The 26,739-nt window shown below is 40.0% G+C and overlaps 1 protein-coding gene and 1 long non-coding RNA gene across 2 annotated transcripts in view; both read right to left on the bottom strand.

The window, feature by feature from the left end:
* Nucleotides 1-9,473, bottom strand: part of hsd17b12b (hydroxysteroid (17-beta) dehydrogenase 12b) — a 29,781-nt gene extending 20,308 nt beyond the window's left edge. Inside the window, exons 1-2 of the mRNA XM_084950174.1 lie at nucleotides 9,127-9,473; nucleotides 764-810 (exon numbers count right to left, since the gene is read on the bottom strand). Of these exons, the coding sequence (XP_084806300.1) occupies nucleotides 764-810; nucleotides 9,127-9,304 (225 nt within the window). The 5' untranslated portion in view covers nucleotides 9,305-9,473. The remainder of the gene's footprint in view (nucleotides 1-763; nucleotides 811-9,126) is intronic.
* A 2,411-nt stretch (nucleotides 9,474-11,884) lies between these two features.
* LOC146394084 (uncharacterized) lies at nucleotides 11,885-18,754 on the bottom strand. Its single transcript, XR_014802162.1, has 2 exons — nucleotides 17,747-18,754; nucleotides 11,885-14,129 (listed from the first exon to the last, which is right to left on the bottom strand). It is a non-coding gene; the product is annotated as an uncharacterized LOC146394084 (long non-coding RNA).
* Nucleotides 18,755-26,739: the final 7,985 nt, after the last annotated feature.

Genomic DNA, 26,739 nt, shown 5'->3' with positions numbered 1-26,739 from the left:
CCTGTCATCGAGTTCAATATGTTTTGAACATTTAACTCAACTCACTCATCCAAAGTGATGTGAAGGACTGATCAGCAGTTACTCTAAACTCATATTACACCGTGGGCCACATACAACCCACCTTGATCTTAAGTGGCCTGTTAGTCTAATGAAGTTTAACTACTCATTGTAAAAAAAACAACAAAAAAACCCCCAAAAAAACCCACTTCTATAGTAGATACTGAAAAAAAAGGAACTTTTCTGTATTCTAATTGTTTTATTTATTACTGAATTACTCTGGTGTAATATGACTAAGGATGGAGGAGGTCTTTATCAGAAGGAAAAGCTGTAGAACTTGAAAATACAAAATCCTAAAGTTTCTTTCTTCCCATTTTCCAAAGCCATATAGTCGATCAGATTGGAGTCTTTGCCAGGCCGATTCTGGCCCCCCAGCCTGGTGTTTCACACCCCGGCTCTCAACATTTAGTTGCAGTTATTGCTGTGCAAGATGGTCACACCAGTTACAGATCAATCTTTGCAACTCACATGCATCATATTGGGTCATTTTCCTAAATCAATAAATTTCAGTGACCATGCTTTTGTCTCATTTGTGTGGCTCTCCATGTGTTACTTTCTGTATAAAAATTAAAAAAGAAAATTGTTAAAAAAAAATTTTTTTAACTGTACTCACCATCAGGTGTTACATGTTTATAGATCTACTATTACAGGCACATACTATTTTCAAGTACAAGTTCATAACTCAACACCTCTGGAAGACTCTTACCTCTTCTGCATATGCTTTCCCAATCCCATCTGTGGCTCCTGTCACAACTACAAACAGAGAGAGACTTAATTAGCAAGGAAACTATATTACCATTACTCGCACCTTAATAAGATCCTTTGTACACATGTAAAAATATACAGCCTTTCCGTTATGCTCAATTGCACTGGATAAACATATGAAAAACATATTGAAAATATATCACAGACTGACCCATTACGACTTAATCACATTAATCTCTACGGGCCGTAGCTTTGACTTCTGTTATAACAGAGCGTTGCAAGCAAAACACATTTAAACAGACCAAAGAAGACATGTGCTATGTAGCCAAATATATGGGCATATGAATGTAACTGATCTCATTCCAGGGCCAAGTAATGAGGTTAATCCACTTCTCTAACAACCTCCAAAGTTGAGGGAGATTTAACTTAGATCCTGGAATTGGCTCCATTTCCACCACAAGAGCATCGGTGCAGGGCGGTCAACCAGCTGATGCACACACTCAGCTTTTGTGTTCAACCCAGGGATTCTGGAGGCTAAGAGCAGGTCAGTCAAGTTGGCTTAAAAAAACAAAAAACAAAACTATTTCTTAATGAGCCTAGATATATCTAAGGGGGCAACGTCAAGCTTAGGCAGGAAGGGGCTTTCCTCAAACTGTTGCCAGACATGTATAGCCACGCTATTAAACAGCACTTTACAGCAAGGTCGCTTATTGTAGCAGTAAGGTTTCATTTATTGGTACTAAGGAGCTGAAATTATAACACTACGTAAAAAAGGAATTTACACATTTTTCAGAATTGAACTCTCGTTCAAAAGTACTAGAGGACTGTCCTGTTGTGAAGGATTCCAGTGAGTGACCACTTCACAATCAGAGATACTTTAGATGCACACTGTCAGTTTGAGGACCTGAAGCCATTCTGCCTCTTCCACTTTAGACTTGTTTTGTCTTTGTTTGTCAAAACGTAGAAGCAAAAAAACATACTGCAGAAAACCTGAGCGGTGCTAGCTACCACAGATGAACAGCTAAAGAGTGCCACCTACAGGAACTTTATCAGCACAGAGATCTACTTCGAAGCATGACACAATACTTAACTGACGAGTGATGTCAAGAAATTGCTGTGTAGAAAGGCTAATTATGACCCAGCGCAAAAAGCTTGAGCACAATAAAAGGAATTTACTTTTAAAGCCAAAGAGTTAAATGAGGGTGTAGACAGATGCAGTGAAGGACACGGTTGACAGGGAGCAGCTGAGGTGACTAAGGAGGACAAAAAGAGAGTGAGGGAGGGTGAGGGGAAAGAGGTCCTCTCTGTCATCAGTGGCAGTCGAGCGAGCAGATGCCCTGGAACTGCCTGGCACAAACAGCAGCGGCAGCAGGATCCTATTTTTAGCAATTCCCATCTTTCAGAAGGAACCATTCATCACACCTCTGGCTAAATATAACAAAAAAGCGGATGGGGAGTTGCGTGGTGAGTCGAAATGTTACAATATGTCCCTGAATGACCTGCCAGGCCCTACTTAGAGAGGAATACTTGCCTCATCTTTGTGTAAAATATCGTTCTTGTGTTTTCAGAAACTTTCCATTATATTTTATATTCTTATTGTTTTGTCATTTAGTCCCTTCTTACTTTTTTTTTGCATTAGACTTCTGAAAGTAAAGTGCACTTAAGATGGGAATGCTGCTGTGTGGGTTAGGTCAAACCACATCAGTGTGGTTGGGTGCACTGAGCAGTTCAGCCTCTAGGGTCTGCTACTAGGGCTTTTAGGACGCTTAGGCTCATTAAATACTACATGCAAGGTGCACCGACATAAGTGCAGTCTGTTCAGAACAAACTTCACTACCTGGGACCATTCATAGTCAACAAAAGATATGCAACGTACCATCAAAAAGCAATAGTCAACAAAGGTTTGTGGAAAGGAAATGTTTAAAACTAAAGAATGAGTCATGTTCTGTTCCTCGTTGCAATTCCAGTACTCAAACTACTCTCACTATTCACGAGAATGCACACTGATGATTTAGCTTACGAGTTAAAGATTAAAAAAGGGGGGTTGAGCATTTTAAGCTTAAGTACTGCTCCACTGGGAACTGTCTGACTGTTCCTCCAGTGTGTTCCACCAGTGTTCATTTTGATGGCAAATTTTGATTTAGTTTTAGTCACAGTCTTTTGACTAAAACATCATTTAGTTTTAGACATAATTTAGGCATCTAAGTTCTTTCAGTTTTAGTTATTTAAATATCATATCAAGTGTAAAAGTTTGGTATGTTTTTACTGGTTGCTCCATACGGTTTACAAAGCGTTTTATTTCCCTTGACTTCAAATGCAAAATATGTCCAATCTTCTTCTCCCAGAAGCATAGGACCTAGCTGAACCCACTCCCTGTTTGTTGGGGGCAGATCAAATGTGGGAATCTAACTCGCCGCACAACTAATTTCTTCTCACTGGATCACTTCCAAACTTTTTCGGCCTTACTACACAACTTAATTAGTTCTAAGTCTCATCTCTCTAGAATATTTTCATCCTGTTTTCATTTGTTGATGAAAGTGTCAATAGATTTCATCAGAGTTTCTGATCCTCGTGCATTAGTTTTTATTTAGTTATTGACTTGTTTTTGTCAGACAAAAGATAAAGGTCGTTGACAAAAACTGAGACAACAATTATAGGTCAACAAAACTAACCATCTTCCACCCAACTGCACTTTCAACAGTCCACAGTTAAAGAGGGATCTGAGGTACATAATCCCCTTTTGTATATTTTTCACAGCTAGCAATCCTGGTTACAACACCTGTTAGTAACCATGCACTGCATAAAAATGGATGTATGTAGCTAATGTTACATCATAATGGTGCCCATTGGTTTTGAACACTACATGTTAAAGTCTCAATTTAAAACATTTCAGCCCCATAGCATGGGAATCTATTTAGTTCGGCTTGCCTTAAAAACAGCTGTAAGTGGCCATCAGCAAAACTGTGGAGTCTTTTTTGCTCAAACTGATATCATCATGTTGGTATAGTTCCTGGATCACCAAAACTAATGTTGGTCCAGGTTCAAGAACACAAGTGACCAATTACATTGTAGTAAAGTTATAGTTTTGCAACATGGACGCACCCTACCTATAGCCCTGTAACCCTAACCGCGATCACATCCCAACCCCCAATCCTAACCGGCCCCTTTTTTGGATTTCTTCCTGAGTGGACATCAGCAGATGTTTTCCCATGTTGCAAAGCTATGACATCATAACAGCATGATTGGTCTGATGCAATGTTGATCCTCGATGAATAGTTGATTGATTAAAATGTTGATCCAAGAACAACGCACAACACAGGGATATCCGACCTCATTTTTCGATCATGTTGGACTGGTGGTCCAACAGGTCATGGTGGTCTGGAAGATATTCTATGGTCTTTACTGCCTCCTTCTGGTGGTACAGGTGGCACAAGGTAAAATAAACAGTGCAGAAAGAATTTAAATATTTTAAACTTTAATGTCCCCAGTATGTATACTCTTACTCTAAGGACATCTTATATGTCGGACAACATCATGGAATGCACCAACGCAAGACTCTGTGATACACACATTCAGTGCAATTACTTTTTAAAAGCAAGTCATCAGTTAATTTTTTGAAATTCTCTCCATATATTACCTTTATTACAATGTCCTAATAATAAGCTATGCTCAGTGTACCTTAAGATTTAAGAAGAGTCGCTGACATCACCCTGTGAGACACAAGTTACAGATTTTGGATTTTCTGTTTACCGTTTTACCAGAAGCAAGGACCATTGAAATTCAACCCATTTTTAAAACAGGATGAATTCTTGATTTTAACACAGCGACTTATGCACAATGGCTGCAGCAATTTTCAATTTGTACATGTTCAAATGCTCTCTGTGCTCTTTCTGGAATGTCTAATACAAATACCACCTTAAAAGAGTTTATTTTAAGCAAATGTTTTTGCTATTTTAACACTACTCTTCATTTGTTCTTGTGCTCATCCATCTATCTGCCCTTTGCTGTGCCCATTTTCCTCTTTGTGTGATTGTCTTGAGTGCAGATGATGCCGGGATGCCAAGCATCCTCTAGGGCTGCAGCAGAGCCAAACAGAAGGGAGGAGTGGAGGAGCAAAAGAGAAGAGAAAATGACAAACACAAGCACAGGGGATCCTGAGGGCAACTAAAAATAGCACAGGGAAAAGGAGAGGAGAGTGCAGGGGGAGTCTGGAGGCACAATGATGAGGAAAACGTAGGCTGGGTTATTTTTAGTTGTTTTAAGAATGAAGTGATTTGCAGTCAGAACAGGGAAAAAAAGGAAAAACATTTTACAGCTGAGTGCATGTTCCCTTCACTCAAATAAAACAAGATCTATTTTAGGAACTGCCGTCTCTGGCAAATCTAGGTTAGACTGGCTAGGTGTTCCAATGATAGTGCTACTATGTGAACAACATTGGGGCGCAGGATTTCATGACACCTTACAAGATATCAGGACAATAACTGATTTTTGGTTTTTGTTTTTTTAACAAAACTGTTTTCACAGAAAAGTTAAACAAAATGAGAATTTTACCAACCACTCTTATTTTAACGCCTCAACTTCAGCATTTTGAAAGTCAACCATCTTGTGCCGAAATTGGGACAAGAGGATAAAAAGTTATCAGACAGAAAGCAGGGTTAAAATGACGCATGAACTCATGGACTCGACTGTCCAGGATGCTGCTAGAGGTGAAACAGCGTTTTCTTGGCACCTTTTGTGGCCAGAAAACCAGTCAATTAAAGTATGAATCACACAATCAAGTTCAGAATAGTTACTGACCATGTATATCCCCTTTCAATTAATTCAATTCAATTTTATTTATATAGTGCAAAAGCAGTCACATCAGGGCAATTTATATTGGGGCGATCGTGGCTCAAGAGTTGGGAGTTCGCCTTGTAATCGGAAGGTTGAATGTTGTGTTGTTGTGTCCTTAGGCAAGACACTTCACCCGTTGCCTACTGGTGGTGGTCAGAGGGTCCGGTGGCGCCAGTGTCCAGTGCCTCGCCTCTGTCAGTGCGCCCCAGGGTGGCTGTGGCTACAATGTAGCTTGCCATCACCAGTGTGTGAATGTGTGCGTGAATGGGTGGATGACTGGATGTGTAAAGCGCTTTGGGGTCCTTAGGGACTAGTAAAGCGCTATACAAATACAGGCCATTTACCATTAGTAAAGACCCTACAACAACACAGAGAAAACCCCAACAATCAAATGACTGCCTATGAGCAAGCACTTGGCAACAATGGGAAGGAAAAGCTCCCTTTTAACAGGAAGAAACCTCCAGCAGAACCAGGCACAGGGAGAGACGGCCATCTGCCACAACCAATTGGGGGTTATGGGAGAGAGACAAGACAATAAACACTGCCGAAGTGAGGCAAAGATAATTAACTATTGATTAAATGTGGAGTAGTGACCCCTTATTGTCATGATTTCCCCATGTTTTTATGGCTATTTCCAGCAGGGTAACGCACCATAATGCAAAACAAAAGTCTAAATGTTTTTCATACAGCTGAGAATTAGTTCAGCAGACTTCAGGAACCTCCCCAGTTGGCATTCTGCTGGATTCACCAAGCAAGACAGGTGGCTTGTAGTGCAAATGTGCAAGTTGAAAATCTACACAAATTGTGAATTGAATCGCACTGATGTGGAGCAGAATCTGATGCCGGCAGATCGGAGTGAGGTAAACCTATAAGCAGTTTGCCAATCACCATTAAGCAACAAAACTGTGCCGTCTGTGAAATCAGACGGCACTGTATAAAAGTCTGCAACCATCAAAAGTTTAGGGTGGAAACAAAACTGTATCCAGTATTGGTATGTCACACGTGTCACAACTATGTCATTTGAAGCAATGTTTGAGAAATAGCTTCTTTTTTTTCTTGAAATGTCTGATCCTTATCTCGCTGCAGTGTTACCTTCCTAATAAAATGCTCAGCAAGTGTCACACAATGCATTAAGGCAGCTGTATTTCTTATAAGTCATTGTCTCAGATAACGTATGATTAGAATGTGTAATACCATCACAGCTTCCCTTTTCTCTCTCCCTCACAGTCTCCTGCTCTCTCTCTCACACACCAGTGAAATGCAGGCACCGCTGAACCAGAATCACGAGGATCCTGCGTCTCATGTAAAGCTAACTTATGAATGGCTGTAGTCCCGTTATATAATCAGGCCATCCTCTCAATCAAGTCCACTTCAGTGAGACAAAGTTTGTGAATGAAAGTAGTAGCCGAGGCTAACGGGCTCCCTTTGCCTCATTGCATATTCATAATCATTTTGCATCTGGAATCCAAAAATATCCTCCCTCCCCTTCTGCGTTTCCATTTTTAGCCGTGCACAAAAAAAAAGATCAAAGGCGTCGTCGGTTCACATCCCCCGAACATTTGGCTCCTCTCTAACACACTGATGTGACTGGAGCTGCAAAGGCTGAGAAAGATGTAGAGTCCTCTGATTTTAGCGTTGAATCTTGAATTGTTGGAAATGGTAAAGGAGTCAGGAGAATGTGTCCAAGACAAAAAGAGAAATATACAATATAAATATGCAATCAAAAGATTGTGGAATCAGCAAATAGAGATTGGAAAGGCATTGATAATACTTCTATGATGCCTTATAAGCATTTTAATTTCAGGTTTGGATTTTCATTTACTATGTAGTTTTTTTACTGACAGGCCCTACGGGTCCTGGGCTCTTCTGGGGTACCTAAATGAATCATTATGTAAAAAAATTCTAAGATTTGTGAGCTACCAACTCTGATGTTGGTGTGAACTTTGTACACCAGACTTGCCAACACCGAAGCAATCCCGGCAGGCCAGTCTGTTCAAATTTCAAGGTTCAACCAGTAAGCAGGTAGGACAGATGGACAGCATTCAATCTAACTTGATAATCCCCTCGAGCCATAATCCAATGATAAGACTTGCAACTGTTTTACAAGTGATGACAAAAGGGCTGATCATCCCTTCAACACTATGTATTTCTTTTAAACAAAAAAGGCATCAAAGGCTTTTCTGCTGCTTTACTAAAGAAGGCTTAGTGTGTAACAAGTATATGCTGAAGCAATATGGGACGACTGGATACGTCACAATCACCCCACCAGAGTGAAACATTAAACAGAGCAGCCACAGCTGTGACACACCGCAACAACCCCAGCATGAGTCGTTCCCAGTGGTTTCAAGAATAGGAGAGTCCATTAGAGAGCACCGTGTGTGCTTGTAGTCCACTGTACATTCTGTATTATGTTAGGTGCACCATTACAGCCCAGTGCAATCCAGTTTACCCTAAGAAACAAATAAACTACAGAGACACGAGGTGTGATTAAAAATGTTAAACTATTGCATCTATAAAATGCAAAAACCTGCACCTGCTTTGAATTTGGATTGTATCTTACAGTGAAAGGCACCAGCTACATTTTATTAAAAGGCCAACGTTGCACGGCACCAAATCTGGTGAGAAAAATGTTCATTTTTCATGGACATCAGGCAATGGTACGTGCCATACTTTAGGTCATTTGTGCTAAATATTCTCCCTAAGACGCCGAAGGATGTTACGAGAGAAAAAAAAGACAAAAAAAGTGTTCAGACTCTCAGACTAACAAACAAAGACCTGACCTGACTCGGGATAGTGGCCCTGGCAAATATAAATTGCTTTTTATAAGGGCAGTAGCAGGGCTTTTGCATAGGACCTCATCTAATACAAGCCATGTGTTCTGCCTCAGTGGAGTTACTCTCACTGTTCATCGGTTTGTTAGCTGTAGCTGGTGTTCTGATAATCTCAGTCAAATAAGATTTTTTTAGCACATGTGAGACCTTAAAGAAATTCAACCCTGGAACTAGAGATACACAGAATCCATATATGGATCAGATATAATTTCAATCCAAAATCAAAAAGATAGACCAGGTATCATGACATCAGACCAATCAATAAAATGTGTGTGGGGGAGGGGGTGTTTTTTCGTCTTTCCTCTATGATTTCAAACGATGGTCAAATAAGCTGACACGTAAGCTGTAATAATGATGACAATACATTCCCTGCAATGTTACCAACTAATGTGTCAAACAGTACTGAGTTATAAAATAATTTATGGAAGTGACTTATAATACTTATACTACAGAATAACACTGTAACAAAGTTAAACAGAAAAAAGATTAAAGCTCTACTGTTTAATTCTGTTTACATATCAGAAACAAAAAACTATAATTTTGCACATTTCAATATATATATATATATATATAGTTATGTTCAGACAAAGAATAGCTACTTAATACAACCGACAGGACAATAGGACAGGTCCCTTTATATTGTACCATTACTACTTGAATAAATAAAACTGGCTGGTAGTCTCCCCAATTAGTTTCTCACCTGCCCACTTTCCTAGTTTGGCGGGTGAGAGGAGCCGTCCGTTGCCCAGCACCCACACCCTGAACCCGGACAGCAGTCGGTACACGGTGCACAGAGACAACCAGGCCGCGGTCAGAGCACCGAGCCAGAACAGCGGTGCCTCCACGGCCCGAAACACGGCTTCTCCGCTGAACGACATAGCTGCACTACACACTTCTGTGTCTGAACTGCGTATCTATACTAGTGCCTGAATTTATTGTATCTATATTAACGTGATGACAAAGTGCTCAAAGTGCACATACATGCGTCAGCCAGAACCCTTCCTCTGTTGGACACTTCCGCATCAGTATTTGACTGCCTGTGATTGGCCCGTTCTCTTCTTCTTCTTTTAATGCTTTTAAAAACCCCCATCGCAACAAATCTACTCGTTACTACCACCTACTGTTCCAGCACAGGCTGGACCCAAAACGACCGTCATGCAGCTACAATGTTTTGCAAAATATACGCGTTAAATTCTTCTATATCACATCTTAACTTCCTACCTGTTATGTTGGCGTAAAGTAGCAACTTTAATAATAAAAAAAAAAAAAAAGAATCACATTTCAAAAGGGACCGTTTTCACTCTATGAAGCATTACGGTTTAAGGATTTACTAACTTGGTAACATCATATCAGTTTCTACTTTTACGTCCTTCTAATGTTTATAATCTTACTTTTTTTTTTTTACGTTTCATCCCTTAATATTGTAAGCGTTATAGTGCCCTAACTCTACCTCTCATTTGCCCTTAGTGTGCTTTGCCTTCTTTGGTTAAAAATACTGAATATTTTTTTCCTTCCCACAAATAATAACATTAATACTACACCTTCAGTATTCCAAGCCATACCATGCTTGTGTTATTTCACGTGTTTTCTCTGTTTGTGTAATAGCTGTATATGCGTTTGCACATACCTTTTCTCCAAGTGTCACTTTAAACAAACATTTATTTTTTCAGCCTGAAGCTGAACCTGCTTGCATTGTTCTATTAATTGCTCAAATTTGTCCATCTTTTCTTTTTCTTGTTTTCATATTCTTTTCTGTATTTCATGTATTTTCTCGTAGTACACTAAATGTGCCAGTTATGTTTCTAATCTCTTGTGGGGGAAAATGCTTGTATTGTAGATGTTAATGTTTAATGTTCTCCCATCTTAAGACTACATATATACATGTACTGTATATACTGTTATGTCCACTGGCAGCAATTTCAAAAGTGCTCAACACGGTGTCTTGATTACACCGTAGAAAGCTTTAATGAGGACAGTGATTTGATCAGTCTTCAGTAGTCAATGAAAACACACATTCTTTTTTACCTGTGTTTTCATATTGTTTGAAATACTGTAGACTGAAAATGCAATATCAAACACCCATTTCAATTTTACACCCCAAGTGTGTGTATTTTTTTCTCCCTGTTTTCTTTTATAAAAATATTTACATTTTATCATTATGCTTGCTTTTGTCTACACCTTAGTGTTTTGAAAGGCAATTTAATGGCAATAGTAGAACTTACATTTTTTGGAGTGTTCTGGGTTTAGCAAATATACGTGTAATGTTTTTGAAATATAGTAAGAAATCTTGTAAAAAACAAAACAAAACAAAACTCTTTTACAACATTTCCACCCAAAACATTTTGAAAAACAATTGTTTTGAATTTGTGGGAACTGATTTTTTAGCATCCCAGATGGAGGTGTAAATAATAAATTGACACCATGCAGAATCCTGTGTTTTAATTTCAAAGATGTGTGTCCACAAATCCACTTGTGATAGATATTTAGTCTTAACTCTGCTTTTTTTAAAAAAACAAATGGTTTGATTATTTGTTTTATTGCTGTGATTATTCTGATTGTAACTCCTCTTTGTTTCATAGACATGATGTGTGTAATTGAATCAAACTTAATATACAGACACACACATATGGAGTACACAGTTCAGCCAAGTGAAGCAGACATGAGTGGTCCATAATGTGAGTGTGAGCGTTATATAAGAGCATGACATCTAAAAATAGAAATGCAGCAACTGTAAACATGGATCTGAACTGTTGGCTTTAAGCTTTCAAAGGAGTCTGAATGAAAGTTAGATTAACCCAGCATCCCGCATGTAAAGTGCCTAAAGTGGTGACCGTGAGTCTGATGGTGAGTACGGCTGGCATGATAGTGAGTGGGTAAAAAGTCAAAGTCAAACCTGCAGCGTTGATAAATAATCAAGAAATATATCTGACTTTTTTCTTTCATTATTTTTTTAAGCTCCTGATGAGTAAAATATGTTTATAAGAAGCACACGGACTTCTTTTAATAACACAATGTGCTGGACCATAGTAATTTAACACCACATGTTGAGAGACATGTCATTGTGTTTGTTATTTTTGATACAGAAAAGTGTGACAAGATGATGAGATTTGTGTCCGTGCGCTCTGAGACACTGACTAGTTTTTGTACAACACACAAACATCGCATTCTTTCATCAACTTTTACGTTTTCCTTTTTTTCTTTTCGAGGATTTTACAGGAGATCAGTATAGATTTTATTCTGAATCTTTACGTCTGTCAGATTCAGCTTACACATGCACACACACACACACACACTCTGCAATACGTCATGTCCACTGGCTTTTATTAATGTGTAGTTCCATGTGCGTCTTTACAGCAAAGAATCACATTGATGTGTGAATTCCTAATTCTTTACAACACGTGAACACAAAGGCTTATCTCCTCAAATCAAACATGCAAACTCAATGAAGACACGCGATGCAGGATTTCTCAAGGCTTTTATTTTATTAATCATCCATGTTACTGCATAGAGACTTGAAATAACTTTATTTAAAGACAATAATAATGATAATAATACACACAGTTAATGATGTACCACAAAATTGAAATTCAGTGTATATTAAGGGGAAAGGAGAAAATGAAATCACAGTCGGGAAATCTGTTTAAGTTTTACATATCATTGACTTTTTAAACACCTGAAAGAGAAAACAAGAAAGAAAGAGACTGAGCTGAAATGTAATATTAATTTTAAAAGAAATGAATTGCATAGCAAAGCAAAGAATCTTGAAGAAGAAAACAGGATTGTATAGCAAAACACACACACACACACACACACACACACACACACACACACCTCAGTAATAACTGGATACAGTTTGTCCACATGGTATGTGTGTCTTATCTTACCTGTTGTTACATTAAGGGAAACAGAAGTCTGTTATCATGGAGAAAATCTACACCTGAGTTAAATGTTATATGTTCAAGGTAACTCGTATTTGAATGCATTTATTAGGGCACCCTTTACAAGGGAGTGTATCTATTTATTGACATATTTATTTTTTGGAAATGCTCACTTCTCTTATTTTTATTTTAACTTACTCCATGCTAAGTGAGTTTCTCTGCAAACTGTAAAATTGTATAGTTTCTATGTAATTCTTGTTGTGCTTATCTGAAGACTTTCTGCCTGATACACAAACGTAGGTGCAGAACACGTGCGTGTAGCTTTCAAGTATTTAGTGACATTTGCATAACAGTGTATATGCAAAATCTCAACAAAGTAATCATATAAATCTCAGGATGCTGTGGGAAACTTTGCACGTTTTCTTCACTGCACGTTTGCACATAATGGCAGTGTCTCGAGTCCAGGCATGCAGACATCCACTCTTACGTCTGAAAAGCCAGCACTACAGCACAGACGCACATTAACTCGTAACGAAAATTTCATTCTGCCCGCTGTCATGAATTAACAGTGATTTTACGTCTAAGCAGGAAAAGCACTGCAAAACAAAAAAGCTGGCATCACTTAATACGTTTACAAACATTATTTCCATGGGATATCTCCTGTGGAGCTTGACGCAGACATGTTTAACACATTTAAAACTACAAATCAGCTTCTCATTTGCGGTCCCATATGTCAGCAATGACGCATGCAGTACAGCCCTGTAGAAAAAGAGAGGAACACACACACACCACATCATTAATCTACATTTTTGTATATTTTCCAGTATAAAATTTCAGAATCCCTCTGTTTTCCTTAAATTATTTATTTGGTTTGTGAAAGGCTTTTTTTTAAGTATAGTGTCCTTCACTGTTGAAAAGACCCTTTTAAGTATTTCTACCTTGTCCCTGTCCTTTCCCCAAACCTCCATCAACACACAATGACAAAAGACTGCCTTCTAACCAGTGTGTGTATATTTTGGAGCTATGATGATTTAAGAGATGTCCTGGAGAGGAGGTGCTGATAGGGAGAGTTGGACATATTCTTCTAAACCAGGAGCTCATGACTTCATGAGATGCTGGAGCTAAGGGAGAGGGGTTTAGGGCGTGGTGGTGGGGGGCGTGGGGGGTCACTTCCTGCTTCTTTCAGCCTGTGTGTGACCTCAGAATTCGATCCTGATTAAGGCAGGTTTAAAAAGTTTACCAAAAATCATGGAATAATCACACAATCATCATAACATTGTGCAATAATCTGAACACTCATATGTGTGGAGATCTGACGGTGTATGCACGGCAGTGTGGGTTGGAAAAAACAGGCACCCTACACAGGACTGTGTATTGGCATCTTATAAACACATTATGAATATTTGATTGTCAACACGTTAAATGTGCCCCTTGTGCCTTTGTTAAATAGTCCAGTATTTAACAAAAAAGAGTAAAAGAAAAGTTTGCTTAAGCCGAATCAGTTTCCTTCTTGGAATGATCGTAATGCGTTTTGATCCACAATAACAGACGGAGAACAAAAGAAGAAGATGAATGAAAAAGAAGGGCATGCAAGATAAACGCAGCGAGTGTGTCTGTGTACGTGTCGAAGGTGAGGATTACATCCTCACACCATGAGAACATTACCAGCTGATTTTGCAAAATAAAAAATAAAAAATAAATAAAATGAAAGACTTTACTCTTTACTTCCCTTTTACAGATTCCCTCACGTGTTTCCACCTTCTGACCTCATTGTGCTTTGGTCACTGCTGCTGTGTCTCATTGTCCAATGTGTGATGTGATGAACCTGCGAGTACAAAAGGCAAAAAAAAAACAACCCAAGAACAATGACAAAAAGCGAATTAATAATAATAATAATAATAATAGTATGCCGAGGCAACATTATTGCCATAATAAAGACATTTTCTTTCATTCTTTGTGCCAGAATTGACACAATGGCGTACAGGTGCTTGTGAAGAGTAACGGGGTAAATGTACAGATATATACAGATATAAAGGAGTAGAAGCACACAGGGTGATACTAGTATGAATATCCACGCCCAGTAAGCTGTAATTGTAACAATGAAAATACATCAGAAGTCAAAACAGGGGAGTGGAAAAAGAAATGCTCAGCGTGTCACGGGAAGTGCCCTGTGATGCAGTTTACAGCAGCCAGTTTATTTCACATAACCATAAGCTAGGAATAGAGAAAAGATGTTTTAAACAAGCAAACTATTCAATAAAGAAATAAAATGAGAAACGAAGCACACACTGGACATCTTCTGGTTTTCGCTTGCGCACACCTCACAGCCCTGGACACTTTATTTAAGTTGGCAGATTTACGTGTCTTTTTCCAGCTGCAGAAATGTTGAAAAATTTCTTTCATATATTCATTACTCACAGAATTTTGAGCTCATTTTTACCTCCTTCATCCGGACATGTGTCTGTCCAGTTTTCAGTTTATATACCAGATGCTTATTTGTGGGGGGTTTCTCTTTATGTCTTTATGGAACCCACCGAGTAATACCTCACAGCGCAGGCTGCAATTTTTGAATTTGAATTGAATTTAGTAACTCATATAAGGTTGGATGAGGTTTTACTGCTTTGTGTGCTGTGACCTTTTTTCCCCTCCTGTACATTCATGTCGTGGAACATCCAAACTTAAGGTGCAGGTGTTTTAATGACACTGAGGGTTCATTTGAGGTCCTACAGAGAGCAGCACCAATCCTGAATGTGCTTGATCTTATCTTATTTTTTGTCTGTAGTCTTTAGAACTGCTTTTCTAGCCTTTGTGTTTATTTACAATTCTATTTCTAATGACATGTGAATGTATTTCACACCAGCACGTTCTTTTTGAGAAGATAGTTATTTTATAAATACGCAGAATGCATGTGTTCTTAATAGGAAAGGGTGCCTCTGTAACTCACACTGTAAATCTCATCTTGCTATCTTAAACACAGGACTCCAAGTAAGTTTTGGCAAAGCTGCACACGTAAACCAAAACCCAGAGTGTTTAAAGGAGACACAAAAATGTGTGTGTCTGTGTGTTGTTAGATTAGACCACTTTTGTTTGTCTGGAACTGTCTTTTAAACGAGCGTCAGACATGGCTTTGGAAAACATCAAGATAGAGATTTTGAGCTCACTGGAATTGCTCCAAACTTTTCCAAATATAAGAAGAAAGAAAGAAGAAAGAAAGAAATGCATTCAGATGGAGATGTAATGTTTATGGAGAATAACTAAATCATTAATTTAAAAAAAAAAAAACTATTAGTAGAGGATAAATTGTTTATTTATAGCACAATAGAAAAAAACTGTGCATAATTATGCTGTGTGAGAGTTTGGATAGGGGTTCTGAGGTGCAAGACAGCACTCCTGATTGTTTTGTTTTCCTTCCCTCTGTTCACTCAGTGCTGCATCAAAGCAAGAGGTGCAAGAGATTCATGTGTTTAAAAATTAAATCTAAATGAAATGTGTAAAGACACCTTGTTACAACTGAGCACTCTGTGTGTGTGTGTGTGTGTGTGTGTGTGTGTGTGTGTGTGTGTGTGTGTGTGTGTGTGTGTGTATTGAAAGCATGGGTCACACTTGTACACTTTGTGATCCCAAATCTCATTCTTCCAACACACCACAGAGCCTGACAGCAGCAATGTGACTTCTCAGTCTCAACAACACGAACGATGTTTGGATCCTCCACAAATGCTTTTTGGGGTAAGGGCTTCCCAGGTTCATGTATGCACAGCAAGCCCAGACCGCAAAAAGATTCGTGACGGACAACTGCAACAGCTTCAGAAAAAAGAAGAAAGAAAGAAAAAGAAAAAAAAAACTCCAGTCACCGATTCCTCGGGGTCTTCATCCTCAAAGTGTTTTCAGATTTTAGAAAGAAAGAAAAAATGGAGAAGAAAAGAAACGTTGCTCATTAGGGCGATTTTTGCACATGATCACGAGCTTAGATGACTTCCCAGCGAAGACGTATCTAGCAAAATTGAGCTCGAATCCGCTGGATCGGCATAGCTTCGCAACAGCGCGAATCCTTGTTATTAAAAAAGAGCGGCGACGAAGAGAGGCGGCATCTCATTGCCGTTATAGACTTTAACACGCAGCAGAGGATGGCAGCGAGCTGATTGGACGGGACGAGTCGCCATCGACCAATAGCGACGTAAAGGAAAGGAGCACCTAAGCAGGAGGCCGAAGCACCTGACAGTTTTTCATGACCACCCCCCACCCCACCGCCTCCGAAACACCCCCTCCCAAACAACGTTCACTACGGACATTAGTGTGACACTCAGTCCAAAAAATAATAAATATATATATATATATTTTAAATCCATCACATCAGCTGAAAGCGCGCGAGAAAACGTCGTGATGTGATTGCACCACTTGTGGATCCCTTTCAGTGATGCTGCAAAAAAAACAAAAAAAAAAAACAACTATCATACCCCCTCCTATTCAGTCCCATTAATAATAAAGTTTTCTTTATTTGCAAACGCTTAATTTGGCTCCAGACCTCCAGCTGCCGAACCAAGGGGCCCTACCCTCGCTTCGTTTTCATTGGGCCGTCCAGCCGTTCATTCGTGGACGCCTCTCCCAGCCGGTCACGATTCCCCCCATCTGTCTCGAGCGCACCGAAGCCAGACGCCACTGACGCAGCACGCGCCTTACTCACTTTCAGCAGTCACGACTCGAGACTCATCGTGCACGGAAGAGGGGGGGAATCTGCAAAGAAGGATCAAATTGTAAAGGTTGCGCTATATTTGAGTATCTGAGGCGGATTGCTGCTTGAGCTGCTCACCCTGCAGCGTAAGCAATGGGAATGGGGGGTTGGAGAAAGAATAGCGAAAAGATAATAGAGCTTTCCACTACCAATTAAAGACAAAAAAGAGGAAAAAGCAAGCAGAGAGAAGTAATCACCCTAAAAGCCCACTGTGAAAAACGTAGTGCACCAAGCTACAACTAGAGTGTAAAAAGAAGCAAAAGCCAGTCTTAAAACACTTCAGCACCACCAACACGGGGACAGCTCCCCACTCGCTCTAACAGCCTTCGTCTACCGCGAAAGGCTTGAGATTAACGTCACGAAGTGCCGCTAATAAGAGCAACAATGGCAACATTATTTCGAGCAGACCGACAAAAAGACACATCCACCCCCCTTTTTAAGCATAGCTGAGGGTGATCCCCGCGTAGCTGCAAACGCGGACTGCTTTGATATCCCTTCAAGCATGCGGCAAAAATAGCAGAAATCCACACAAAACACTCGTGACACGGCGTTTTTTGTTTGTTTGTTTTTTCAAACATTTGTGGTTCCCTCGTCTTTTACAGCACTGTGAATAGAAACATTGTAGCAAACGGCTTTCTTTTTTAGCAAAGCATTTAAAACAGAGAAAAAAAAAGATCAGGCAGGTACAGAAAGGTATATAGCCTACAACTCACCATTGTAGCAGCGGAGCCTCCTTTAAAAATACGAAAAGTGGCGTAAAAAGAGGCCCCCCAAATAAAACGCCTCTTTTCTTCTTCTTCTTCTTTTTATTAACCATAAAATGTGCTCCGGCTTTCCGCTTCTTCACTGTACTCTTGAATGGTGTGCCTTTTATAGGAGTGATGCCCCCTATCTATTTCTGGATCACGATCCAACCCCGTTTCTATTTTTAGCTCGCGCGTGATGAAAAAAGAAAAGCTCGCAGAGGTTCCTTGGAGGAATTTCGAGCGCGTGCGGGCTGTTTGAGAACTGGCGCGAGCTCCCGCTTCTCCCTCCTTGTTGCACTGCCACGCGCGCGAGCACGCCCGCATGTCTTCCCTAATATACACTGTGGAGAAAAAAGGAAAGAAAAGAAAAAGAAGACATGGGGGGGAAGATGCGATTTGATTTAAACCGAATGGCGAAAGAAGGCAGAAATAGGCTTTTGATTTTATTTATTTATTTTTTATTAATTCATGGTGTTGCCGCTGGAAGCACGGTTCCTGTAACCCCCCTCGCGCCCCGCCATCCACAACACACACGCGCGGACGCCCCACAGCCTATCAAATGTGACTATAAAATAATGTGGTTAAAAACGCGCTAACCAGGCTTTAGCTTTAGCACAAGAGGTCATTTTTTATGCAGCCCGCTTTATGTTTAACGCCAATAACAAATTTAGTTATAAAGCAGACTTCCTTCTCCTGTGGGCTGCGTCAGTCACTCGGCATTGACGTCAGGTGGAGAATCTCCCACTTTGAAGGTGGAAGCAGGAGCCTCCATTGCCTACGTTGAGCCTAAAGACCAGCGAAGCTCTGCAAATGTAAAATACCAGCGGGTGATACGGAAAGGCCACGGTCTAATGTAATGTCAGAGCTCTGTGTAGTGTCACTGGGAGTAAAAGCCTGCTGCACGACAATAAAAACGGTGAGTTGCCTAAAACATGAGCTCGGTTGGTCAACTTGAGACAACACCAGCCGTCAGATGTGTCTTGTCGGCTCTTATTTTACAGCACAAGGCCCGTGAAGGTGGTAAAGGTCCTTAAAACGACTGTGGGTTGGTTTTACCCTTTCAGCACAACTACAAGTGGCCCTCGGTGTGATCATGCGGAGCTGGACTACACACACACACACGGTGCAAGCCTGCTGCCGCGGTCTGAGTCCTGCAGATTCCCACTGCACAGGGCAGAATGCTGAAACGCGTAGTAACGGAGCGGCGCTTGGCCGACCGATGATGCTATTTTTAACTCCCATACTCAACATGCCTGGCGCTGCGGGTTTCTCTGCTCAAGGTAGCTTACTATACTGTATGAGAGGCAAAATGTAAACACGGGAAAGAAAAGCGGGCGAGATCTGGTTTCTCTAGTTTGGGGGGGGGGGCACTCCTGAGCAAATTATAAGGGTTTTTTTGGATTATCAATTTATCCCTTTATGAATGAAGCACCTTGTTATTCATTAAAGCTGCAACCTGTAGGATTTTATTATATGCAAACTTGATGCATCAGAACAAAAATGCTTTTCTTTGTTGCATAACTAAGGCATCTACAGTTATGTCCATAAATATTTGGACAGAGACAACTTTTTTTTCTAATTTTGGTTCTGTACATTACCACATTGAATTTTAAATGCAACAACTCAGATGCAGTTGACATACAGACTTTCAGTTTTAATTCAGTGGCTTGAACAAAAAGATTGTATAAAAATGTGAGGAACTGAAGCATTTTTTAAACACCATCTTCATTTCAGAGGCTCAAAAGTAATTGGACAAATTAAATAAGTGAAAATGTTAATTTCTAATACTTGAAAACCCTTTGCTGCCAATGACAGCCTGAAGACCTTAAGTCATGGACATCACCAGATACTGGGTTTCCTTCTTTTCAATGCTCTGCCAGACCTTTACTGCAGCGACTTTCAGTTGCTGTTTGTTTGTGGGCCTTTCTGTCCGAAGTTTAGTCTTCACCAAGTAAAATGCAAACTCAGCCGCTAAGACCAGGTGGCCAGTAAAGAATATTCCACTTCTTTGCTTTAATAAACTCCTGGGTTACTTTGGCTGTATGTTCTGGATCATTGTCCAGCTGTATTATGAAACACCACCCAATCAATTTGACTGCATTTAGCTGGATTTGCGCAGACAGTATGTCTCTGAACACCTCAGAATTCATTCGGCTGCTTCCGTCCTGTGTCACATCTTTTTTTTTTTAGTAAAGTCTAGACTAGACTTTCTATTCTTGAGGCTTATGAGTGGTTTGTACCTTGCATTGAACTCAGCCAGTCTTCTCTTTATGGTACACTTGGATATTTATGGGCCTACCTCCGTGAGAGTGTTGTTCACTTGGTTGGCTGTTGTGAAGGGGGTTCTCTTCACCATGGAAATGATTCTACAATTATCCACCACTGTTGTCTTCCATGGACATTCAGGTCTTTTTGCATTGCTGAGTTCACCACACCTCAGATAAACTCCACGCCTTTAACTGCTTAACTGATAATGACATAACGAAGGAATTGCTCACACCTGCCCATAAAATAGCCTTTGAGTCAACTGTCCAATTACTTTGGGTCCCTTTAAAAAGAGGGTGGCACACGTTAAAAAGCAGGAACTCCTAAATACTTCATCAAATTTGAATGTGGATACCTTCAAATGATAGCTGATCTTACACATTATGTCCATGTTCACTATATAACTATAATTGGAATATGTTTCAGTAAACAGGTAAAAAAAAAAAAAAAAATCTCGTGTTAGTGTCCAAATATGAATCTAAGCTTCTGATGCAGGCTAGTGTCTAGCATACATGAGAAGACTTTGACAACACTTAAGGCTGGCATCATCTAAAATGTTAATTGCAATATCACAAGTTGGGCCATACAGCAGCATTGCAGTATATTGGTGGACTGATGGGTGGCATTTATTGGAATATCAAGATGAGAAAAAAAGCCTTTCAACTAGGAAAAGATGAAATTCAGTCTCATACTTTTCCAGATAGTTGCCCAACCTAGATATAGTTTTGTTAAAAAAAAATGTAACACAATAAAGTTGCTTAACACAGTCCCAATTCAGTAATATTCAGTTCTCACATCACAAAATACACAGAGCTAGCTCGGGCACAGTGGCAATGGGACTAAGCTATTAGTAATAATAATAATAATGGATTGGATTTATATAGCGCTTTTCAAGGCACCCAAAGCGCTTTACAATGCCACTATTCATTCACTCTCGCATTCACACACTGGTGGAGGCAGCTACAGTTGTAGCCACAGCTGCCCTGGGGCAGACTGACAGAAGCGAGGCTGCCATAGTGTAACAGAACAGACAAAAAGTTCAGGATGTTAAATCCAAAACCTAAAGTATAATCTGAAAAACAGTTGCAGAAATCTCTTCTGAGAGAGAAGACAGAAAATAGCTCAGTGTAAATTATTTTGCGTTAATTGTGATTTAAATAAAACACTTGTTTTCTGCTCCTTTTTTGACTACCTCGACGAATAGATCTGTAGGGGAACAGCATGCCAAGGAAAGACCGTGACAAGGTTTCTCAGGAGCTGTCCATGGTATCAAAACAAACAGGGGTGGGAGGTTCAGCTTACAGTCTCTAGTGATGTCAGGTAGTTTTTTTAGGAGTTGGGCTCGGCCTCTTAGGTCCAGTCAAATAATGTCTTTTTTAAAAACATTTTATCATTTTTTTATTAAAAACATTATCCTTTTTCATCTTTATTCGATAGTCACAGTGCAGAGAGGACAGCAAAGTGGGGACAGAGAGGGAGGGAAAACATGAGGCAAAGGGCCGCGGGTGCGACTCAAACCCGGGCGGGCTGCTTGGATATTTATGGGCCTACCTGCCGTATGGCATGTGGTCGCCCACTCAACGCACTGAGCTAAACCAGCGCCCATGAAGGATGTCTTGGTATTTGTAATGCTTCAACATGCCAGGACATTTTGTCAATTTTATGCTCCAAAATTTGTGGTAACAATTTTGGGATGGCCCCTTCCAGTTCCAACAAGACTGCGCAAAACAAGGTCCATAAAGACATGGATGAGCGAGTTTCATGCCGAAGAACTTCACTGGCCTGACTTCAACCCGATCAGAGACTAGCAGAGACTCTGAGCCATGCCTTCTCCATCCAACATCTGTGTGTGACTTCACAAATACATTTCTGAAGTAATGGTGTTACGGACCTAGCAGGGCCTTCTTCTGAAGTTGCCTATGTGGGCGTGTCCTACCATCTCTCCTGCCCTAGGTGCCACCTTTTTCTTTTGTACAGCTGACTCCCATCAGCAAGCCATGTTGGTGGGTGCAGCTAGTGAGCTGTGTTCGGTGATTGTTTACTCCCACTCTGTGGAGAGGAGTGATTGGTGACTAAACTTTTTTTTACTTACTTTTCAGTTTACTGACCGATGCCTGAGTTTTTGTTTGTTTCTTTAAATGGTGATAGCGGCTTGTCCGTCTCTTTTAGTTGAGTTATTAATAAAAACTTTAATAAAACTCCTTAATTTAACCCTTTTGCTTCCTTGTCTCCTTTTTCCGACCCGGACACTTTTTGTTACTTTCCCTCATCGCCTGCCTGCTCATATTAAACCTTATAGACTAAGAATGGGATGTCACTGAAGTTCATATTCATGTGAGGGCAGATGAGTAAATACTTTTGGTTATATTATGTAAACAAATGGAGAAGATCTGCTCAATTCATCATGGAAAGTGCCCTATGATGCAATTTAATTCAATTCAGATTTATTTGTATGGCACTAGAACAGTTGCCTCAAGGTGCTTTATTTTGTAAAGTAAAGACCATACACCTATATAAAGAAAGCAAGGAAAGCCCCAACTATCATATGACAACCCTTCCCAAAGTGCTCTGGCAACAATGGGGAAAAAACTCCCTTTTAACAAGAAGAAATCTCCAGCAGAACCAGGTTCATGGAGGGGCAGCCATCTGCTGCGATCAATTGAGGGTGCACACAGGATTACCTGATCTGGCCCAAATTATAACCTTTATTAAGAAGGAAAATTTTAAGCTCAATCTTAAAAATAGAGGAGTTTTTCTCATCTTGAAACCAAACTGAGAGTTGGTTGCACAAGAGAGGGGCCTGATAGATGGATGGATGGTTGTCCCCCTGTTCTACTTTCAAAAACTCTGAAAACCTCGAGTAAGCTTGCAGTCTGAGAACAAAGTGCTCTACTGGGATAATATGATTCTATGAAGTTTTTATATATGATGTGGCCTGATATTTCAGGAATTGTATGTGGGAAGAAGGATTTTACAATCAATTAGGATTTTACAGGGAGCTCGTGAAGAGAAGCTAATACAGGAAATATGAGCTCTTTTTCTGGTCTTTGTCAGGACTCTTGCTGCTGCATTTTAGATGAATGCTTTTCAGGGAATTATCTGACAATAGCAAATTACAATAGTCTAGCCTTTAAGTAGGGCAGCATGGTGGCATGCTGGTTAGCACTGTTGCCTCACAGCAACAGGCCGGGGTCTTTCTGTGTGGAGTTTGCATGTTCTCCCCGTGTTTGTGTGGATTCTCCCTGGGTACTCTGGCTTCTTCCCACAGTCCAAAGACGTACAGTTGGTGGGGATAGGTTAACTGGAAACACTAAATTGCCTGTGGATGTGAGTGCGATTGGTTGTCTCTGTCTATGTGTTAACCCTGCGAGAGACTGGCGACCTGTCCAGGGTCATCTGGTTCATGGATAAATATAGCTGTTTATCATCTGCATAGCAAAGGAAATGTATGCATCCATCCATGCATTTTATTAACCACTTATTCACATCAGGTTCATGGCGAGGGCTGGAACCAGGTATCATTGGGCAAAGGGCATGGTACACCCTGGAATAATGGCCATTCCAATAAAAGGGATAATGGAAATGTATGCATATCGACTGAGGGAAGCAGTTGACAGCGTTTTAGTAGATACAGGTGAACGGCTTAGAAATGAATTGAGCTGCGGTTTGGGGAAGGCCTCGAAGGGGACTGAAAGAAGCTCCCGGGCCTGGCAGATCCCCATGTACTAAATAGAAGTGAAGAAGTGAAAGAATTGAAAAGGGGAAGGAGGGTGGGGGACGTAAACGAGAATGAACAGCTTGTAGAACTGAGGGAACATATATAGATAAGAACCGGAAGTAACGTGTTTGGAGGCGGGGTCCCGCTCCTGAAATTCAGATACTTTATCTCCAATTGTGTTAGAGACATTCCTCATTTTCAAGGACAAATTGAAATATATAAGATAAATACAACTCAAACCAATGAAGGACATTTTAATACATTTTAATAGTCTTTGCAGTCTCTGGAGAAAAATTCTGCTATTCCCTGTATTAAATCCTGCACTGAGGTCTAGAAGGAGAAGCACAAAGATGAGTCCATCATCAAGAGGCCATAAGAAGTGTCATGATGCACTCTAAATCCTGGCTGAAACTCTTCAAATAAACCATTCCTCTGTCTGTAAGCAGACTCACAACTGATGTTTGGAGTTTTTTGTGAAATAAAAGGTCAATGGTTTGTACTATGATGTGTGGACTCTATGTGCATAGTGTACCAAAGCAAACATTGCCCATTCACTTTTATGTGAATGTAATGTACGTATTTATTGGTATTTTTATAATCCAGTTGTGTGGTTCTATTCTATTTTTTTTTAAAACAATTTAAATGTTGAATCAATATATGAAATAAAAATGACCGTATCTACAGACTCTGTTGGAAATCAGTTCACACACTGGACAACAGCTACAGAGAAGACGTTCAAATAAAACAGCATTCTTCCTCGCGTGTTGAAATCTCCATCCTCTCGTCATCTCTGTGCCTTTAAAACAGTCATCTCCTTTCATGTCCATGTAGGAAACTCACTATTATTATGTAATATCTTACAGCAACATCCATTCACTGTTACTATATTCAGCAGTGGCGAGCTAAATATAACTACATACCATCAGCTGTGATAACAAATTTCAGCGTGGCATCAAAAAGTTTTGCATGAGAACAAATTAAAATCTTAGAACATTGGCCATTTGTTCCACTGTTTCTCAACCTCAAGTGCCTTTTTACATCTATAGAGCAGACAAGTTTGGCAGAATATAAACAGAGAGTTGCAAAAATTATTCTGAATGTTAATTTTCAAATTTGCATCAGTAGAAATGCAACACAGTGTTGCACAAAATATATATCTCCATCCCCACTATTAAAAAAACAACAGCAACTGCATGTTGTTACACTTACAAGGTCAGTGTCGATACTGTGAAAAGGCCAAATCAATACCTAACATGGATAAGTGAGCTACAGCTGATTTATAATGCATAAACGTATGCATCAAACAAAGTTCATTATTTAAACGCCATGGTGCATGCAAGTTCATGTTTACCAATCGCAGTAACAAAATTAGCTGCCTCAGCTGCAGCAAACTTGACAAAGGACTCCCAGTGAGTATACTATCACTCTGAAAACACTCAATGGGAACAGAGCATCACACACACCCATTCAATGCAGCGTCTCTGTGGTGTGCCAACTCACATGCCTATTACATAACAGGGCTCCTACTCCCAGGCCTGACGCCCCTGATAAATACACGCACGCTTTGCTGCACATGAACTATTTATATACAGCACCCAAGACAGGGATGGTCAAAAATACCACTCCAGTCAATTATTCATTGAGAAACATTCCAAAACACAGAGGAGAATGAGTTCGTCTGCACAGGCTGGGGGGTGGGTGAGGGGGCTAACAATAAACAACATCCATTAGCAATGCAGCAGCTCATTTGTCCTCAGTGGTGCTGAATCCAAAGGGCAGCAAATGTGCAGCTGCAAATTTCCCCTCCCATGTGTTGTGCTTGTATTTATAGGAGTCTGTGCATACACTTCAGCTCCTCTGCAACCATCTTGTTCCTTTCCAGGGTTCTAAAAATAGCAGGCTGCATTGTGTGTGTGTGTGTGCCATTTTTAGATCCTGGAAATGAAATGGAAAAAAAAAGAACAAGGCGGCAGAAAAAGATACTGTTGTTTATGTGAATGAACACACTGTTCCATATTTGTTCTAAGGCACTCCATGCTGCACTGGCAACATTGCGTACAAGTAAACAATGCTTAACACAGCCAGGTTTCAATTCATGAGGCCTATATGAATTGTTTCACACGTGTAAAGCTTTAGAAATCCAATTATTTTCTAGCGTTTCTCACAGTGCATCATCTGTTTCTTCTTTCACTGGAGAAGAAGAAAACTGCATCCAGTGTCACGTCTGTGCCCAGAGCGTTCTAGCGCCACCATGGGTCAAGCTAGAGCTGCATTTTTGCACAAAAAACTTTTGAACCACATACATGACATTTGGCTTCTTGGATTAAGACACATTCAAAGTGAACTGTGATGTCTGCTGCTGCTCTAAAAAGTTTAAGCATTTTCACAGGTCACCTTTTCCCCTCTCAATCTCAATTAGAATTGGGACAGATGATTGTCAGACCTAGTCTCATGTTATCAGATGGATCATTAGCCAATCGGAGCAAAGCCATCAAACAGGAAGTGAGATCATAGCTACGATGCCTAACAAATGTATTAGAGCATTATAAGGTTTCTGCCACAGCTGACCTAAATTAACAGTATTGGTAATTACCAGAATTATCATTTTTTTAGGTTTCTGTAATGGTTAATCTGTCAGTATGTGCAAGGTCTTTATATTTTTAATGCTAAAATAATATTATTGTTGTTAGCCATAAATGTTCAAATGTATTGTTTTACAAAAAAGCAGAAAATAATATTCAAACACTTTATTTTGATTAAGGTGACAGAAAAGTTATTTGCTCTGCAGAAAAATCAGTTTATATATCCTATGCTTGATTCATTACTGACTTCTCAGAAAAGTCTAGATGAATTTATTTATGGACAGATTTCTGTCCAGACTATTTCTGTTTTCATGACATGTGGTCTAATGAATTTGCTAAGCACCGTACACCAGCAATCCTTGATTGTATTTGCACCAAATGTGGCGTATGGACTC

Source organism: Perissodus microlepis, chromosome 1 (genome assembly GCF_051167445.1).
Source record: "Perissodus microlepis isolate ML-2025 ecotype Zambia chromosome 1, ASM5116744v1, whole genome shotgun sequence".
Lineage (NCBI taxonomy): Eukaryota > Metazoa > Chordata > Actinopteri > Cichliformes > Cichlidae > Perissodus > Perissodus microlepis.
The sequence above is the reverse complement of the archived record's forward strand: the minus strand, read 5'-3'. Positions and strand labels throughout refer to the sequence as shown.